This window comes from Thermobia domestica, chromosome 2 (assembly GCF_964235325.1).
Source record: "Thermobia domestica chromosome 2, izTheDome1.hap1.1, whole genome shotgun sequence".
Taxonomy (NCBI): domain Eukaryota; kingdom Metazoa; phylum Arthropoda; class Insecta; order Zygentoma; family Lepismatidae; genus Thermobia; species Thermobia domestica.
In genome coordinates this window covers 143,614,806-143,633,201 of record NC_137455.1, presented here as the reverse complement: position 1 = coordinate 143,633,201, position 18,396 = coordinate 143,614,806, and the positions used below count along the sequence as shown (strand labels likewise).

Genomic DNA, 18,396 nt, shown 5'->3' with positions numbered 1-18,396 from the left:
AGTTCACGTACAAGTACCATTTCTCATCTTTGGGACAATACATGATAGATTTTGGCGTCAGAATTCACGATGACAGAGAGAGAGAAAGAAAAGACAACACGCTAATTCTTGCTATCTGCGCTGAATAAATAAGGTGCCCTCGAACCTAGTTTTTGAACCTTGCCAGTACACTGAAGGTGCCGCACAACAGTTACCTGTCCACTGCTTATCTCCGTAGCCGATTCCCGGGTGCTTTGACGTGGATCACGGTGGAGCAAGTCGTTCAAATTGTCTCATCAAAGTGGGATGAGCGACTAGAACGTGGGACATCGCTCAGGTCAAAATTCCACTTTGGAAATTGTCAAACAATTTCCAGGTGGTCCTCTCAGCAATAGTGCCTTCTCCATATACCGCAAAGATTTGTCAAGATGCCTTTGCGGAACTAGCACCTTTGTTAAACTCGTACAGGAGAACATGGCGGAGGTGATCCTTCTTTTCAACGTGACATTCCATACTTCAGACTCCGAAAAACAAAAATTGATATCCCCACGTTACATAGCAATTGATATCCCCAGCGAAACTACAAACAGAGTTATTCATTACTGATAACAAAGCTACAGTTTGGTATACATTCCACAGCACTGCTTTCATCACTGACGTCTGGCCAAAAATAAGACGGCACGAATTAATGAATCAACTCTCTATATATTTACTACAATGTTCGATCAATAAATAATGTATAACCCTTAATAACTTTTTAAAGTGATAACTCTCAATAATGATACTTGGTGCATATGGAGTCACAACTATTTTTTACAGGTCAGGATCATTCAATATATCCACCTTTCCCGTAGACATTTGGTCCAGCGTTCTTCCCAATTCAGGAAGGTACCAAGTATTTTTAAACCACCTCCTAATATCTTGGAGTGACTTGTCATAGTTTTGAAATGCTCTACAACGTAGAAAATTCTTGAAATCACCAAACAAGAAGAAATTGAGGGAATCAGTTCGGAACTGTAAGCTGGATGAGTCATCAAGGTCTATTCGTACCTTGCAATTTGTGCCATCGTCTTGTGCGCAGTGTGCGGTCTTGCATTGTCCTGATGAAATTTGATTCTAGTTTTTTTTTGGCTCAGTCTTCTTGTTGTAATTGCTCTTTCTTGAAAGATTTACTATATCTTTTCTTGTTGATGAAAACATTTTTTCAAGAGTGTCCATGAAGATGAGCTCATCTTGGTCCTAAAAGATGGTGATCATGATTTTGTCTTGGGAAAGGGAAAGCCTTGGTATTTTCTTTACTGACGACGTTGTATAGGTATTTTGCATTGATCTGACGCCTTGAAGAAAAATCAGAATGATAGACCCAGGTCACATCATACGTTCTGACGTCTTTAAGTGCTTCAGTATGTGCTCTTGGGAAAGATTCGAAAGGTCTAAACAAATTTATTTCCGAATTTGCATCATTTCTCTTGTTAAAAGCTTTGACTCCCATTTTGAGCACAATTGTCGGTATCTATGATCTGAAAGAAACTTAAGAACACTTCCTTTCGAAATTGGCAATCTCTCTATCAATTGATACGTTGTTATTTTCCTGTTATTCTTGACCATTTCCTCCGCACGAGCCAATTTCTGTTGCTGCAGAGGAGGGTTTACTTTGCCTCTCTTTGTCAATGATATCAAAATCACCAGTCTGAAAGCACTGAATTCATTTCTGTATTGTGCTTTTACCCAGGGTTTCGTTTCTATAAGCAGATTGCAGTTTTGGATGAGTTACTTTAGCTGAAATATCTCCGGAATTAAGCAGAAAATCAATGTTTTTGATGTCTATTTTTGATATTTACTTCAGGCTCCATATCTGAAGGAATAATAATAAAAAAAGGTATTTTAATTCTAGTTGGAGATCTGAAAGGAAGAATGTTGTATCTATCAACTACATTGATTGTGACGATACGTTAATTAGCAGAACATTGCTAAGCGGTGTAGTGCATTATTTATTGACCATACCTTGTATATATGTATGAATAAATGTATTAATTTGAGATTCGTGTACTTGAAAGCGGAACGAATATAAAGTTCTTGGAATTCAATTACATTCGGAGTCATAAAGTAAAGGTATAATGTGGGAGCATTGAGAATTGTGACGTGAGAGAATCACCACTTTTGTTGGTATACGTGTGTTTGAAATTAAAAACAGATACAGTTAGTTCTAAACATATAGATAGCTATAGATATATTTCCTACTTGCCCTCTTTGTGGTGTTAATTTTATAAGTATGTGAAATATCCGAAAAATTTTCGACACATGGAGTTCTTGGTTAACAGCAGGTTAACAGATTTTAAATAAGAATGAAATTATATATTAAGTTATTTATTCTCTGCTTTAAGACAGAACCGAAAAGTTTCATGTTCCCAATTCACTTTCTCTTTCTGTAGAGAAGCAAGTTAATGTTTTTAATCGTTAAGTAATTCTTATCCGTGAAATCTAAGGCATAACTTGTGTTCTATTCTGTAAGCATCCGAATTGTATGAAAAAAAAAAAAAAAAAAATCTTCCTTATGAATGATACAATATTGAGAATACTCACCCATAATATGGTTCCATAATGGATTTCTTAATATATTTCAAGAAGCCCTGCTTTCTTAATCAGTTACATTTCGAAAAGATAGAGACCAGTGCCGGTGATTTTACATTTTTGCAGTCAGATCTTTCATCTTTTAATTTAAACTGAATCAGAGTCACTTTCTGAAACTTTAACTGGCCAGCTGTACTTGTGTGCTTTTTAAGGATAAGAAACATACAATATTAATCCTAAATCAGAGTGATATAATTCGTATACATAATTTTAACCTTAGACAATATGTATGGAATCTACAAGACTCCAAGTATACTGTCCAGGATTAAAAGTAATTATATACAACATATACAATTTTTTAAAATTGTTATCTGGTGAATTTTACACTAGAAGCGAATTTCTGACCCCAGATCCCGACCCCCGACTTAAAGCCATATTCAGTGACTCGCATTAATAACTATCGATTGTCTAAAGAATGAAATTCTTCCACGAGTGCAAAACTACAAATCCGGCTCTTTTAATATGCACTTAATTCTATCTGAGAAGTATGATAGGAAATTTCTGAATGAAGTGTGTTTAAATTATTATACTGTAACTGACTGTTGTTATGAGAATAACATGATTACAATTAAAATCTCAGCTGAGGTCAAAAGCACCTCTATTGAAATAAAACGGGAACTATATCTGAGCACCATATACTTTTCTTAGCGTCAGTAACAACACCATGCGGCTCAGCTGTAAAACTTTTGCATTTACTGGGGTCGATGGCGACATTGTCGTTACGTAGCTGATTATATAGTAAATATATGGTTAGAAAGATAATTTTTAAAATTACATGTAGAATATTTTGTACTGATTTGCCTTAATATTCGAATGCTTCTTGGGAGCTTTTAAAGAACAGGCATAGTTTGTCTGCTAATTTTTAAAAAGTAACTCCAGATTCCGTGTATCGTTAGAAGAGAATAGACTTAAATGTAAGAATACATCCATTAACACTGGCGTGTTTTTAATGTGACTGACAAAGGAAGAAGAGTCTCTTGAAATAGATTAAGAAATCACTACAGTCATATCACGAGTGAAAAATTGTTTCATTCATTCTATCAAAATTTGTTGGACGCATTCCTTATTATATTTTAATATTGGAGCTGGTTGTATCATAATAGCTGAAACTTTTTAATTAACTTGAATTTGGTTCTTGTTATCCATATTGTTCTGAACAATTCTATTATTCTTCACTTTAATAAACCATAGATTTTGTGAACTACCCAGAATATATAGACAATTGGTTGTTCTTTGACTTATCGAGTGTGTTATGTCTCAGTCAGTGTTCTTTCATCTCTTGCCACTTCACTTTTGCAACTTATATTTAGAAGTTCGAATTCGTCTAGCACATGTAGACTTCGTAATGAACAAGCACGGTGTGTATGTGACTTTCTTGTAATAGTTACCGCTTTATGATTTTAGCAATCATTTCATCACAAGTAAAGAATTTTTTTTTTGTTGGAAGCCTATGGCAGCCTTGCTTATTAGGTGGCGGTTATCACTTCCTAATTGCTTGGTACATTTGGAAACTTGAATGAACGTAATCCATGTCGTTTATGTCTTTCCTTATATTTTAGGAAGTGAACCAACTTGCAAGTTCCTTGTATGCCTCAGGAACCAATTTGTCTCGAAGTGTGAGTTCTGTGGGAGAACATCAGAGTGAAGCGTATGTTTCTCCAACGCTGCCAAAGAGAGCTGAAACTTTCGGAGGGTTTGACAATGCTAATAAGGAACAGACTCAGGCAATATTAACTAAAGGTAAGATCTATACTGCAGTCTTATTGTGGAAATTAACCAGCCGGCACTGGTTCAAAGATTTCTTTTCTGTTAGATTGATCATAGCATTAGTGTTTGGTTGCACTAGTTGCAATATCTTGCTCTTCTTGACGCCGTTGACGTTATACTTCTTTTTGGTACTGTAAACCATGTTTTGGTATCAGCCAAAACATTTATTTCCGTACAAATCTGGAAACGTATGTTTTAAACTTTAGTGTTATGACCCTTAGCAGATACTTGCTAATTATTGTCGTGCTGAGTGAGTATATTTACGCTGTTTGATATTATATTCCAATTTACTTACATGAAATATGTTCTAGTAATTCTCGTAAATTCAGTTTTGAACTAAATATCTTGGACAAAATGACCATACAAAGCTGGCTATAATGCACCAACTATTTAGACTCCTGGAGATTAAACAGCCAACCGTAGGCCAAGGTCAGGTGGACGTACTATGTAAATTCCACAAGCCATTAAAGCCTTCAAGGCCAGAATCTCGAGAGTCTTTGCGAAATCGAAATTTATAGCCAAGAGATGAAAATAACCCTCAAAACAGTGTCATACGTTAATTCATGATGATCTTGAAATGCTGTCTAAAACTGTCGAACAGGACAGCTCCAGCTTCGAGGCTTACAAGTGAAGGGGGGGATCAAAAGCCATATTTGTCTGGCCCGCGAACCGCCATTCAGATCTGTTCAAGAGGAAAAGATATTCTCGATATAGGAATCTTACAACCATCAAAATGATAGAATTTTTGCGCGAAACTCGAAAGGAGCCTCTGGAGTTGATCGGTGAATTCGGAAAGACTATCATAATGTTTCAATGGGTATGGGGGAGAGTAAATTACGGAAGTATTACAGGTTTCCGTTTTATTATTATTAAAAGCAGGAAAACATAGCCAAAGGGAATCAACAAGACTTGTTACCTGGCACAGTGAAACCCCTTAACAAAACTCTCTTGAAAACTAAACACTGGGTTTTTCAGTAGGACACTGATCCCGCGCACATTTTCAAAACGATGCAAGAGTAGCTCGCGAACAATATCTCCGAGTTTACCAGCTGTGTGAATTGGTCGGCTTCTAAATCTTTATCTGCTGGACTATCGCTTGTGGCATTAGTTGGAGAGGTTGACTTGTCCTAAATTGATCCCAATGTGATCTAAAGCAACCTCTTTCTCAAACTGGAAATCATTTTCCCTTCAAATAGTGTGAGTTTTCATAGGCACGTGACCTGACTTTCTGGTGTTTTGTATAGGTGAATAACGGCGGTTATTTTTAATAATTTTAGCGTTTTTAATGTTGCTGCACTTGATTAATAACTGTGGTAAATTTCATTTCTTTAGCCTTATTATTTTTTGTAGAGCTTGTATGTGAAAGAGAGAATTTTAGTTTGTGAAAGACAGAATTTTATGTTAGTATCTAAAAATGTACGGTATATGATGGGAATAGTTTTACATACGTCCAGATTTCCATACTAATAGCACATATTTGACTTTCAATAGCATTGAAGAACAAACAACATAAAGATGTGAAGGATTCGCCCAAGATGCTGAGTCCAGCTGGAACACCTGATGGTGAAGTTGCATGTGGTTCTAGAACCTCAAATCCTCCACAAAGTAATACGCAGATTCCCCCATCTAAAGTACCAGTGGTAAGCCAAATTTCTATTATTTCTTATTTTTACTTAAACACGTATTTTGTAATTCATTTGCTGCAGTATTTGTATGTAAGCAATGTTACATAAGGATAGTTAGAAGTCATTTATAATATTACTTATCAAAAAATGGAACATCTAATGAAACTGCAAATTACCAGACTAATAAAACCATTAGCTTGCAGGTCAGGTCTAATTTATCGTGGAAAGGAAGCATTCTGAGTAGTTTCCAGACGGACATTGTACCATTCCTCTTGCAGTGCAGTAAGCAATTGCGTCTACAAAGATGGAGTAAAATATCTACGCTGTAGTCTCAGAACTTTCCACAGATGTTCTTGTTCCTGTTGCAGGAATCGTGTTGAGGTCTAAGGACGGGGTGAGCCAGGGGAGGTTGTATCATTTATCATTTGTTCATGATACGACTCTTAACAGCTCCAACAGTATTAGCGCAAGAAATGCCTGGAACATAGGATGCACGTGGTCACCTGAAATGTGGACATATTCACTAGTAGTAGTGTGTCATGCGAGCGTAATCATACGACTCACGGATTACAATGAAATTAATGCACAGGCCGCTGCTATGTTTCACGGGAGGGTGAGACAGTTCGGAGCGTCTAGGTTGTGCGTACGCCATACCTAGAATCAGTTATCACATCATATTACGTGTTTCCATTGACTGTCTCTTTTTGTTATATTTAATTTTACTGAAAATTTCTAAATAAAGAAACCCAGTCCAGTCTTCGGAATCACCAAGAAATCCAATTCAACTAATAAAAGCCAGTCTTTGTTACGTATTTTTGGCGAAGGTTGCTAGCACAAATGTCCCCAAGGAGGCACACCTTCCAATCCGCAAAACAGTTCTTGTTTCCTACTCCCCTCGGTCTCTTTTTCAGAAGCTGCATTCCAGTTACAAAATATTTATACTCGTCTTGTCTGAAGAAAGAATAAGAAGAAAAAACTTGTTCTATAAAACTATAAACATTTAGTATTAGCATTGAAAAAAGGATACAAAAATTTAGCTTAAAGAATGACAGAGAGAGAGAGAGAGAGATTGAGAATGAATAAATGAATGAATATGAATGAAATGTCATTCAACTCATGTACGGTAAATATTGTTAGCAAATTGCTGTATCATTTTTATATCAGAATAATTTTAAAATGAGAATAAACAATACTTTTTTAAATTTATAAGACGCATCATTATTAATACATCATTATAAATGCATGACTATTAATGGAAAATTATTAAATATCTATTTACAAATATGTAACAATAATACATATTGCATTACAAGTACAAAGTAGAAAGTACATTTTGCTATCTGTAGACTTGTCTCATACTTAAAAATCAGGAGTTCGATGAAATTAGTCTGGCTATCAACTGAGTATTGATCCAATGCATACGCTGACTTGGAACTTTACCAGCTATTTTCGTAAGCACTTCCGAAATAAACCTCTACGCAAATTACAATACATTACAGTGAAAACACAGAAGCTGAAATAAGAGTAGCCGTGTTCCAAAATCCTTTCAATTGTGTGAGTTACTCTTACTTAATGCAGGGCAGGAAACTTTGATAGAATCGAAGCTAGTTGGAATGAAAAAGAAACAGGTTGGAATTTTGGTGCGTCGAAAATAAATTTACTATTAGATTGTTGATCCAACTGCATTTTGTGGATGATTCACGAACACGATATTCCACTACATAAAAGGTACTCTTACAAATACAGAACAAAATTTTATTACATATCACATCGTTAGTGGAAACCACAGTTTAAGTTGCCAATTAAAAAACAAGCACTTAACCATTTCTAAAACAATTTTTAAAATTTTCATTTCAAACTAGCTGAGCCTGCGCTCTCTACACAGCGCATCATTCGCATATGAGCATAAATCTCCTACTCATTCCTCACAACATCTGTACATGTTCCTTTACAGACACTAGTTAAAAGACGTCTTGATTTAAAAAAAAAAAAAAAAAAAAAAAAAAAAAAAAAAAAAAACACGAAAAGAAAAAGAAAAAAAACGGCAAGGGGTATCACAAAACGGAGATTTTTTTCGATTATTTTTTCTCAATATCTTTCACCGTTTGCAAAATTTAAGCGTACTTCCTGTTGGAGTTTCTAAGTCATGTATGACCAGTGTTTTCTGTCTTCTTGCATGGAGTATGTAATAAGCAAATACGTTACATACATAATTAATTATAATGTCAGTTATATATGGTGTTCATTGGGCAAAACACTCCAAAAATAGATTCATCTTAGAGTTAGACTGGAGAAATTGTTATCCTTCCTTTTTCAGTATTATTTGGCCAGGAAACAAACGCCTGAGACATATTCAACCCGCATATACAACAATGTGGTGTTGGAATGTATAATGCGTGGGATATGATGCTTTTTTTTATCTATCTATTAAAATTCTACAATAGCAATTAAAAGCGACTGAGCTCCAACCTATAACTTTGGCTTTCAAATCTTTCATTTACGGTTATGTGTGATTTCACATTTAACAGAGACAAATATAATTTTTTGAGTATGTGTACTTTAAATAAATTAGTTAAATACATCATTTTCATAAAGTATATGTTTTAAAATTATTTTTCAAAGCCTTTGTATTTTAATAAGCCTTCTCTAAAATCAATGCAGGTGAATTGTGCTGCCATCTTCCAACTTCTTTTAAACTATATGTTGTTGACGTTTATATGTTTGTGGTCAATCCTTTCGACAATGAGATCTCAGAAACTACAGGCTCTAGAAAGATGACATTTTCACTGATCGATTGCAAATTTCGTGTAGATTGTCCAGTTCTAATTGAATATTTAAAAAATATGGCCACTATTTCTTTATTACATTTTTACGGGTACATTGGAAGTGTTGAAATTAAAAAAAAAAATAAGCATCACATCCTACGCATTATACATTCCAACACCACATTGTTGTATCAGGGATTGTATATCTCTCAGGCGTGTTTCATGGCCAAATAATAATGAAAAAGGAAGGATAACCATTTCTCCAGTCTAAGATGAACCTTTATTTTTGGAGTGTTTTACTCAATGAAGACCATATATAACTGACATTATAATTAATAGTGTATGTAATGTACTTGCCAATTACATACTGCATGCAAGAAAAAAGAAAATACTGGTCATACATGAATTGGAAACTCCAACCGGAAGTAGGCTCAAATCTCGCAAACGGTGCAAGATACTGAGAAAAAATAATCGAAAAAAGTCTCCCCTTTATGATACCCCTTGGCTTTTTTTAATCAATACGTCTTTCACTTGTGTCTGTAAAGGGACATGTACAGATGTTGTGAGGAATGAGAAGGAGATTTATGCTCATATGCGAATGATGGGCTGTGTAGAGAGCGCAGGTTCAGCTAGTTTATTATTATTATTATTATTATTATTATTAATTTCAACACTTCCAGTGTACCAGTAAAAATGTAATAAAGAAATAATGGCCATGTTTTTAAATATTCAATTAAAACTGGACAATCTATGCAAAATTTGCAATCGATCAGTGAAAACGTCATCTTTCTAGAGCCTGTACTTTCCGAGATCTCATTGTCGAAAGGATTGGCCACAAACGTATAAACGTCCACAAACATATAGTTTAAAAGAACTCCAAAGATGGCAGCACAATTCATTTGCATTGATATTTGGAGAAGGCTTATTAAAATACAAAGGCTTTGAACAATAGCTTTAAAACATAAACTTTATTTTTTTTAAAAAAAAAAAAAAAAGATATATTTAAATAATAATTTACTTAAAGTACACATACTTAGAAACGTAAAATCACAAATAACCGTAAGTCAAAGGTTTGAAATCCAAAGTTAGAGATTGGAGTTCAGCGTTTTTACAGCTTTTGTAGCATTTTAATAGATAGATGTTTATAAATTTTTCATTTAAAATGTTTATAAATTTTCATTCTTAGGAAATCGAAGTTCCCTGACTCTTAGCAGAATTAACTGACCTTTTCCGATAGCCTCAAATTCCCTTACATTTCCTGGCATTGGGTCAATATTCAGTGAAAGCGTCATTATGGTATAACTAAATTCGATTGTTCCATTTTCAATGAAAAATTGTTCACCTTCCTCCCCGCCCTCCCTCCCCCCAAAAAACCATGAGCATAACTTGCCTGTGTGCAGCCCTGACTTAGGCACAAATTCGGCGGCCTAGTCGGTGGAACGTTTCTTTCTGGCGTCAAAGTTCCTGCGTTCAAACCAATGGTGCACGATATGGGTTCTGTGATAAATAAATACCGAGTGGGCGGGTTTTCTCGTGGTTCTCCTGTTTCCTTCTCAGTTCGCATTCTTTTCATTTTTACATTAACTCAATAACTACCGAGCATAAATATACTGTTAATAGCCCTAAAGCATCTTCGGGAATTGTGAAACTACGTATTTGCAATGATTTACTTCTTCCACCCGTGTAAACAATGTTCCCGAACACGGTTTTATTTTTTCTCAGGAATAAGCTGTTTTTTGCTCGCTTTCTGACCTAGAAATTTAGTTTACTTTCGCGATAATATTCGTTGCTGAAAAAAATATAATCATCCAAATGTGTGAACCTAGTAGTTAGTAGAAAGTAATAAAGACAATATTACGAGAAACTCCCAGTGAACGAATAGCAACCTGAGAATGAATACATATGCCTTATTATCATGTATTAAGCGCATGATTGTGATTCATTGTTTACGTGTTTTAGTTCAGTATTTTCATTTCTTATCTAAAAATCTTGACAATACTTAAACGCCTAGACAAAGCACTAAAACTGCTTGTGTGCTAAAATGGAAAAGAAGGCCAAAAGCAAGTTGGTTTGATAGCGATGAACCAATGTGGCTTACGTGGCAAAAGAAAAGTACTTTATGGAGTCGTCATCAACAGGCTTTTATTTACAGCAGCTTATTGTTGTATAGAAAGACGGACCAAACAGTTGTCTGATAACTTCATATTGTATTTTTAAAAACATACTGGCTTAACGTTATTTTTTAAGTTGTAAAGGCGGGTCAAAAGTGAAGAGGTGTTATAGTGTTCGATGTTGATTGTATCCAGTGTTCCTATGGAGATAACAAGCCAGCCATTTTCCAAGTTTCCAAGACCACTTTCAATCCATCATCGTAGATAATTCTTCACTATGGATCCGAGAAGTACCAGGTGACAAAATTTCTGCTTGCTGCAACATTTCGGAGTGTCTTTTCGGTGGGTAACATGCCATGGTAAACGATAATAAGTCACATGGACGAGAAGAAGCTTATGCAGATGGTCTCGTGAATCTCAATATCAGAAACAATTAGTACCTTTGTGTCTCAAGAAACCAAGTCAGTTCTTTTTGACTTAGAGTGTCGTCCAATTTGTACCTTATCTGCACAGAACTTAAATGTTTCGGTCATGTTGCATGCTCAAATGTGGATTCCTACGATGCAAGTGCGTACGGATTCGGGGATACACAAACATTATTGCACACTAGTGCTAAAAAGGTCAAAGTATTCAAATTTATGTTTCCAGACTGTGAGATTGCCTCGAAAATGTAGCTTCAGCACCATACTTGAGAAGTGAACTAATTCAGTTGTTAAAGGATTGTGATCATTATGTTTAGGGTTTTGATGAATTATTTAATAAAGTGTTTCAAAAGAAGCAGATGGACATAAATACGGGATTCTGGAATAACTGTGAAAGGGCAGGTGTGCACGCGTTATTTGACATCGGCGTTTTTAGGGCATTCTATAGTTTGATTTTTAATCGCTTTCAAAGAGGCGCTGTCACCCTCGATCTTAAAAAGCATCATTTAAATTTTATTTGAACTTTAAATTTCTACATACATTCAAGTTAGATATCAAGACGTCGTCAAATGACTCTGTAATACCTGATGTAGAAAGATGTGGGTTACATACTGTGTATGGAGCATTCAAAGCTAGCTAGAGAATCATTGAGTTTCTTAACTCTCTGTATAACTTATTATTTAGGAATGTTTCATGTTTGTTATTATTTAGTGATGATTGGTTAGGTGGTAATAGGACAGATAGAGTTGTGAGACAGTTCAAAGAGTTTTGTTCGAATCCAAATTGTAAGATAGTTATGAGTCAGTATTTCTAGAATTAGTTAGTGTTTGGATAATTTTGAGCTAAAGAATTTGAATAATTCAGAATAACATAATTTAAGAAATGTTAAAATGGTCTTGATTTTCACAAATGAAAATTCAAATCTAGAAAGAAAGAAAAAAAAAATTTTCCATCAATGCATAGCAGATCATTTAAACTTTAATAGCACTCAGACTTGTGTACGATTCATTAACTTTTTCTGGCGGCATTGAGAAACTGTCTATAGGGAAATCTAGGATTAATTATGCACGAAATGGTCGTACTCGTTTTGCGGAATCAAGAAATCAACGACGAGAGGAAAAAGGAAAGAAACAAAAGAAGCTAAAGACAGGAAAATGAAGATGATTCTAAACGAACTGAAGCTAATGAGACTAAAATAATTTAAGATATGCGCAATATTAATGAGGAAATAAAGCGTTTGGAGAAGTAAAAGTATTAAATAATACGTTTGTTTTAAAGATATTTGTAATACCACAATCAGTTTTATGTACACTCATGTCCAAAATTATTGTCGCATGTCTATAAATATGTTGTTGTAGGAATATAATTTGATAACGAATTCGCCCGGTATTTCTTATAATGTTAGTATGTGTATAATCGGCAAAGACATGTATGTGGCAAATTTCATGTCAAAAGAGCAGTAGATAAGAACAATAAAACAGAAATAAAACTTTCTTGTCCATTTAGCAACATTTTGTTTTACTCATTCTAATTTTCGTATTTATAATTCTTTTCCTATGAAATTTACCACAAATATACATTTCCTGACTATACACATAGTATCAGTATTAAAAGTACCCTGCAAAATCATTATCAAATTACATTCTTACAAGAAGACAGTTATAGATATGCGACAATCATTTTGGACATGAGTGTACATATATCCACTCTTTACTGGTGACTCACTGTAAGTTTTCTGTCATATGTGACGAAACTTTCAACATGTTACTAAAGTTACAGATTTAAGTAAGTTTCAAGGAAGATGTTCAATTTCTTGCTTTGTGCAGATTTTTGTTAGGTAATGTTCTGTAATTTCGTAATGAAATAATTATGTTGTTTATTTTTATATTATTCATTTTTGTAATTGATTAGGGAAAAATATTTACTTATGTATCATCGTTGTCTTGTGTTTTTATGAACATGGAAAGTCTGTATGGCAAATTACACATCAGATAAATTTCAAAAAAAAAAAAAAAAAAAAAAAAATCTGGAAAACCGGGAAAAGTCGGGGAATTCTTTCCTGTAATTTTTGTTGGCACCCTGTTCCAGCCATCGGCAATCCAGATTGGATATTCTCGACTTTTTTCTTCACTGTTTGCATTGATCAGTGCTTTGGAAATTGTAACCAGATCGCTGATGTTCAGGTTATACAACTCGCGTCAGATTGTGATTATCGTAATAGACTGTTCTAGCTGGTGATTCATTACGCGGTCACTTTGCCGCATTTATTCTGTGTTCCTTGGCAACCCTGTTGAATGTTCGCCAATTCCTGTCAGAAGGGGTTCTCTTCCATATATTATTATGCTGCACAGATTTGTTTTGCAATGCGTTCTGTAGCGCATCACCATCGTGGACACTATTCCTCGCGACACATCTAACATAAACTGGCTTTTTAGATACATTTGCGCCAACTATTCGTGAACCTACAATTTGACCTCTTTGCATCACCACTGTCTTCAGGCTTCAGCACACACCTTTGTTCAACTCCGCTTGATGTGTTACATATAATCATGTAGGCCTACTAACAACGGTCAGGTACTTAGACTATTCTCATTAACAACACCTCATCCATCTTACGTGTTGGAATCTATAGGTATTTCCATTATTTTGATAACCATCTCTGTATGTATATGTTTAGTTAGAACAAAACAATCTCGCAACAAAAATAGGAGATGAATAAATTACCAGAAAGTACTTTTTGGATCAAAAGATCCAATATATTTCAATCAAAAATTCCTTTTACGCCTTATATCTGGAGAACTACACACAATGTAGCCAAACTAAACTATCAGTTAACTCAATATGATGTGCTTATTACGTAGAAGATACGAAATCTCGATTTAGAGGCCTTTCGAAAATGTTGTGGACCCTAATCCAAAAACTAATTATTGGCCAAGATCGCAATCTTTTGATTCATTATTGGGGGGAGGGAGATTATTCCTAAAATTCTGGCCAAGATCGCAACATTTTGATCCATTATTGGGGGGAGGGAGATTATTCCTAAAATTCTGGCCAAGATCGCAACCTTTTGATCCATTTTTTTGGATTATTACTAATTCTTGTTTATTATGTGATCAGTATACAAATGTAGAACATTTCTTCGAAATATTAGAACTTCTTTAATATTATTGTTAACAATGTAATTATGAGTCCCGAAAATGTATCAATAGACAAATTAACCATTCAAAGCAAATATTGTTGCTATCCGAGTGATTTCCTAATAGATATTTTTAAGACCAAATTCCTTTTCTTTTATCACTATTTTGTTAATGTACCAAGAGATTAAAAAGTTATTTCTATTTATTGCAGTTTTATTTTGTTTTATTTTCACTTTTGCATCCGACAGTTATACGCTTTAGGCTAAAGGAGACAAGAAGAAATGAATGGTGAAAGGGTAATACATAATACCTATGTCCAGAGCGGGGATGGAACCCACAAATGATGGGCTTGCAAACCCCAGATTCAAGCCTTAAACCATTGATCATGCGTCTGGCTTTATTTACTAAAGAAACAATTAAAAATATAAAATGTCTCATATTTAAGTATTTTATTGGAGCAGTGCTGAATTTTAATTTCTAATAGTTTTCTTAACTAAAAAAAAAAAAAAAAAAAAAAAGTTGATGTTAATATAAAGAACAATAATAACAAAATTATCGAGTGAGAGAGAAGGATTTAGAGTACTTCATTTGACGTTCAATATGTGATACTACTATATTTGTTATATTTCAAATGTTTTGATTAAGAGGAATAAATAATAAATTTAAGGATAGAAAATATACTTTTTTACAAAAAGAAACCACAATAATAGAAATGTAGTCTGTAACTAATTATGTTGAAAAGGTTTTGTTTCTGTATTTCTAGTCTGTAACTGAACACATCATTCGAAGGTGGAAAACATTGGAGTTTTATATAGAACTGCATATTATCATTTTAACTATAATCTCTATAGCTTTATTTTTCTAATATTTTTTCTCGGTACAAAGGAGCACATACCGTTGCGGAATACAGTAATGAACACTGTGCCACCACCATCTGTACTGAGTTGTGATAACAATTGCGACATGCCTGCTTTGCTCACATTGGGAAGGGAACAACAGTTAGCTGCAGTGCAGCTTTCACATTACGTATACACTCTTCTATGTATTATTTCGCAGCAAATGACAACTATTGAAAGGTAAGTACGTGGAGTTTTTTTTTTTTTTAAGGCGACATATGTATAATTCTGTAGATATCCATCACGTATGTCTCATATAACGTTACTTTATATAATTAACAGTGATAGTGGAAAGTCATTTATTATTGATCTTAATAAGACAAAACTTACCGTGGTATTTATAGCTCGAGTTTTTTAATTCAAGACAAAGAAGTATAAAGAAGTAAAGATACATTTAATATACGTTTATTTATTTTGCTTATGGAATCTTTCAGCTGCGCCTCAATAAACCGCTATGTGCAGAACTAGCAACTTTCCAGGAGAAGCAGAAAAAGCGTTCTCATCATTTACATTATTAACAAGTTTCATTTTTGTTTTATTATTACTTGTAAACTATTAAAAATTCTCATATAGGAATATAAGGGAAGGTGCAACAACTTCGTGTTCGTATTATAGTATATAACTCATTTTCGACGAAAATATCACATAGCAATTTATGGAGGCGCAGCGACAATATACTAAAATAAAAACATATTCCTTTAATTCTACTAAGTTAAGAACTTACAATTTACGTATGTAGTTTTAAGCTTAATGAACTTCAGTCCACTAGAAAATGGCGTTACAGTTGAATCAGTTTTGCTTTAGAGTTAATTTTCAAGTTTTAAAATTATATGAGGGTGGTTTGATAAGTAACTTGCTTTACATACTATTAGATACTGCGAACGTTGTCTGTATAATTAGTAAAATTTCCTTTCTGTGAATAAATAAATTATGATCACAGTTCTTCTGACAGTAATTCGTTGTTTGACAATTATTTGAATAAAAGTGTTTCGAGTAAAAATAAAAAATGTGAATTCCTTCTTGTAGAATGGAAAACAGCGTAGGAAATTCATGTAATTCATGTCCTTCCTATAAAACAGTTTGACTTCGAGTAAATGAATTTAAGCGTGACAGAACAAGCATTGAAGATGCACCACGTCTCTTGGAGCCCCGAAATCAGCCTCAGCGTCCGAAATGATCGATCAGGTTCATGATTTGGGTTTGACGGACAGACGAGTGAAAGCGCACGATTTAGCAGAATCCACGAACATCTCATCTCAGCAGGTTCACTTGATTTTGCGTAATGGATTGCACGTGAAAAAAACGTTCTCACTCACAGCAGAAAAGAACCGTGTCGCTGAGCAAAAATTCGCCAAACTGCGATTTGAACTGCTTCTGCATCCTACCTATTAATCTCTCGAACTACCATGTATTCCTGAAACTCAAAACCTTCCTGGAAGGACGAAATTTGAGTTGAAAGAAGGGGTTTTACAGAAAGTAAACAAATATTTTAAAAGCATCCAAGAAACTCATTTCCGCGAAGGAACTACGAAGTTATGAGAAACATTGGGACAAATGCGTTGAACTTCGAGAAGACTAGTAGAAAACTAAACTGTTTTCTTTAATATCAAACCATCTTCATATCAGATAATCTGAGCTTACTGTACTTTAAAATATACATGGTTTAAAGATACTTCAAGTGAGACCCTCTGCAGGACCATATCCTTTAAAACACATGGTGTGTATTCGAAATCAATATAGTGGTTCAGGGGATACAATGCCCATACATATGAAAAAGAGAAGTTGACGTTAGATTCCATGAAGAGTTACGCCTAACCAGACTGCTCTAGTTGTTACATAATATGTGGTCAGCTTTTAACTCATATAGTATTGTTATTTCTCACTTCCTGGACGGAGTTCAATATTTCTTTTATTATGAAGTAACTAGCGTAAAGATGTTAGGACAGGATCTAAAATTTTTTGTGACTATATTGAGGAACCATTCAGATACATTTGAACACACATGGAAGAAAATAAAGGGTCGAGTGAACAGTTTCTATGTTATAATATCCTTCAAATTGTTTACTTGTAGTCACGTACTATGTATGCCTAGAAAATATTTTTATGAGCCTTAGGTAGCTTGTATTGTGAGTTATTTTAAACAAGTTGTTTTTTAGATTGCAGCAGTTTTTATATTAACATGGTTCTCTCATTTTGAAGTTATCTTACCGTCTAATAGCATGATATGAAAAAGAGAATGAAATAAAATCTTTAAGTTTTACGTCCCATGGTTATGCCGGTTAGGCTAAAGGAGACGGTGATTATGAGAAATGAATGAAAATGGTGGAATGAAGAAAGTGGAAGGAAACGGGAGAACCCCGAGAAAACCCACGAGCACGGTTTGTCCACCACAAAGTCCACATGGCACGAGCTGGGATCGAACCAAGCACCCCGTGCACCGGAGGTGAACGCTATACCACTGAGCCACCGCGCCCCCTGTGATATGAAAAAGATCCGGGGTATCATGTAAAGAAAGAAACACGTAATGCATCCAAATTAGATTTGTTGAAAGTATTAATTTGTAATTTATTAGCGCAAATTAAGTTTGTGACACTACGTGACGTAGTCAAAATAGGAGCATCCATATACGCAATGCATCGGTCGAACTGTTTTTGTTTGATTTTCACTAACCACATTTAACCAATAACAATATGTAAAACTGTTTCAAAATTGGCAATATTTGTTCTTTTATTGTGGTCTATCTTTGATTAACAAATTAACTTGTTATTTGGTTTAATAAATTGCTTCTCTTATTAAGAAACAGACATACAAATAAAATGTGACGTAGTAAACCGTGGTATTTTTAAAACTGATATATAAAGCACTGTGCTTTATAATTGTATGTTGATTGAGGTTGTGTCGAAGTAAATAATACCTTCACTGTATAAATATTATTGTTTTTCACAAGTTTTTATTATTATTATTATTATTATTATTATTATTATTATTATTATTATTATTATTATTATTATTATTATTATTATTATTATTATTATTATTATTATTTATTAAGATCATCTTCAA

General features: G+C 34.2%; 1 protein-coding gene across 9 annotated transcripts in view; it reads left to right on the top strand.

Annotated features, from left to right (window-relative positions):
• cyst (rho guanine nucleotide exchange factor 18 cysts) overlaps window positions 1-18,396 on the top strand; it is a 345,308-nt gene that overhangs the window by 320,230 nt on the left and 6,682 nt on the right. For all 9 annotated transcript variants that reach the window (XM_081746656.1, XM_081746637.1, XM_081746623.1 and 6 more), the window contains 3 exons: window positions 4,170-4,350; window positions 5,869-6,017; window positions 15,323-15,513. In XM_081746656.1, the coding sequence (XP_081602782.1) occupies window positions 4,170-4,350; window positions 5,869-6,017; window positions 15,323-15,513 (521 nt within the window). The remainder of the gene's footprint in view (window positions 1-4,169; window positions 4,351-5,868; window positions 6,018-15,322; window positions 15,514-18,396) is intronic.